At 37.2% G+C, this 1,199-nt stretch overlaps 1 protein-coding gene across 3 annotated transcripts in view; it reads right to left on the bottom strand.

Moving 5' to 3' along the window:
• Nucleotides 1-1,199, bottom strand: part of MAP7 (microtubule-associated protein 7) — a 210,174-nt gene that overhangs the window by 69,364 nt on the left and 139,611 nt on the right. For all 3 annotated transcript variants that reach the window (XM_012665231.1, XM_012665232.1, XM_012665230.1), the window contains one exon: nucleotides 972-1,070. In XM_012665231.1, the coding sequence (XP_012520685.1) occupies nucleotides 972-1,070 (99 nt within the window). The remainder of the gene's footprint in view (nucleotides 1-971; nucleotides 1,071-1,199) is intronic.

A 1,199-nucleotide genomic window follows, 5' to 3' on the forward strand; every position in this document is an offset into this window, starting at 1 on the left:
GCCACTGAAACTGCATATCATTTTCCATTAATGGCTGCTCAAGCAATACTTCCAACAGTACTTGTTATTGTCTTTCATCTAAATGACAAGCCAGATTTATCTGCTGTTTAGGACCTTTTCCACATGAAAAAAAAAATCACAAAACTAAATATACTATAATGAAGAATGTTTTCTATGAGGCTAGAGTCAGTTATTTCCATCTTTATTCTCACTGATTCACTGTTCTTGAGGGTCTTTGGCCTTGGATGCAGCATGACCAGGCTTCCAAGAACCTCATGGGGTATTAGGTTTGCTTTGTCTTCCTTTGACTGTCTCTTATCATCATATTGTACATTTGTCCCTCCCAAGGGCCACACAATTGTCGCTGGATACCTGGAAGCAACTGCAATGTCTATTCAATTGTTTGTATTATACATACAGGCTGTTTGCTTCTTTGTATGACTGAATGGAACACACCATGAATCACAGGCTATTAAATGAAATTACTGAGTAGGTGTACGATCATTGCAGGGAATAGCGAACAAAAACATAATTCTATACGAGCTTTGCTACGTGTAAAGATTTCTTTAAATAGTTTTTGAAAGTCACAAAAGAGAAACAATAATGCTTGGCATACAGGCACAAAAATTGTGTCATGTCTGTCATTTAAAACAGAATAGTAAAATTATTACCTCTTATAAACTGCTTGACAGTAAACAAACGCATCGGTATACACCATCTCACTGATTGTCAAAATGATTCAGAGAGGTAAGCACACCATGTTCGAATCTCCATTTCATAGAGAGAAAACCAAGGCTTTGAGAGGTTCTCAGACTTAATTTCACCCAAGCCAGTATGAGTGTGTGTTTTGGCGGTAGAGTTGGAACCAAGTTCTGCTAAATTCTAGTTTTGTTTAATTTACAATTCTTTAGCATGCTGTTAAGGCTTGGGGATAACCTTTATTTTCCCAGGGTAAATGTAACGCACTGTACCTGGTTTATTTCCTGAGTGGTTGCTATTTTGTCCCAAAGTTGCAGAGGAGAGGCGGTTGGAGGCAGTTTTCTTATCTTGCACTTTATAGCTGTCAGGCGCTACAAAAATGAGACAAAAGAGAAAACAGATATTTAGTTTCTTAAAATTTCTTCAGAAACATCCACCTATTCAACATTTACTGTTAACCTTTGTATCAGGTACTGGATAGATTCAGGAAATGAAAAGAC

Source organism: Propithecus coquereli, unplaced genomic scaffold, assembly GCF_000956105.1.
Source record: "Propithecus coquereli isolate 6110/MARCELLA unplaced genomic scaffold, Pcoq_1.0 Scaffold98, whole genome shotgun sequence".
Lineage (NCBI taxonomy): Eukaryota > Metazoa > Chordata > Mammalia > Primates > Indriidae > Propithecus > Propithecus coquereli.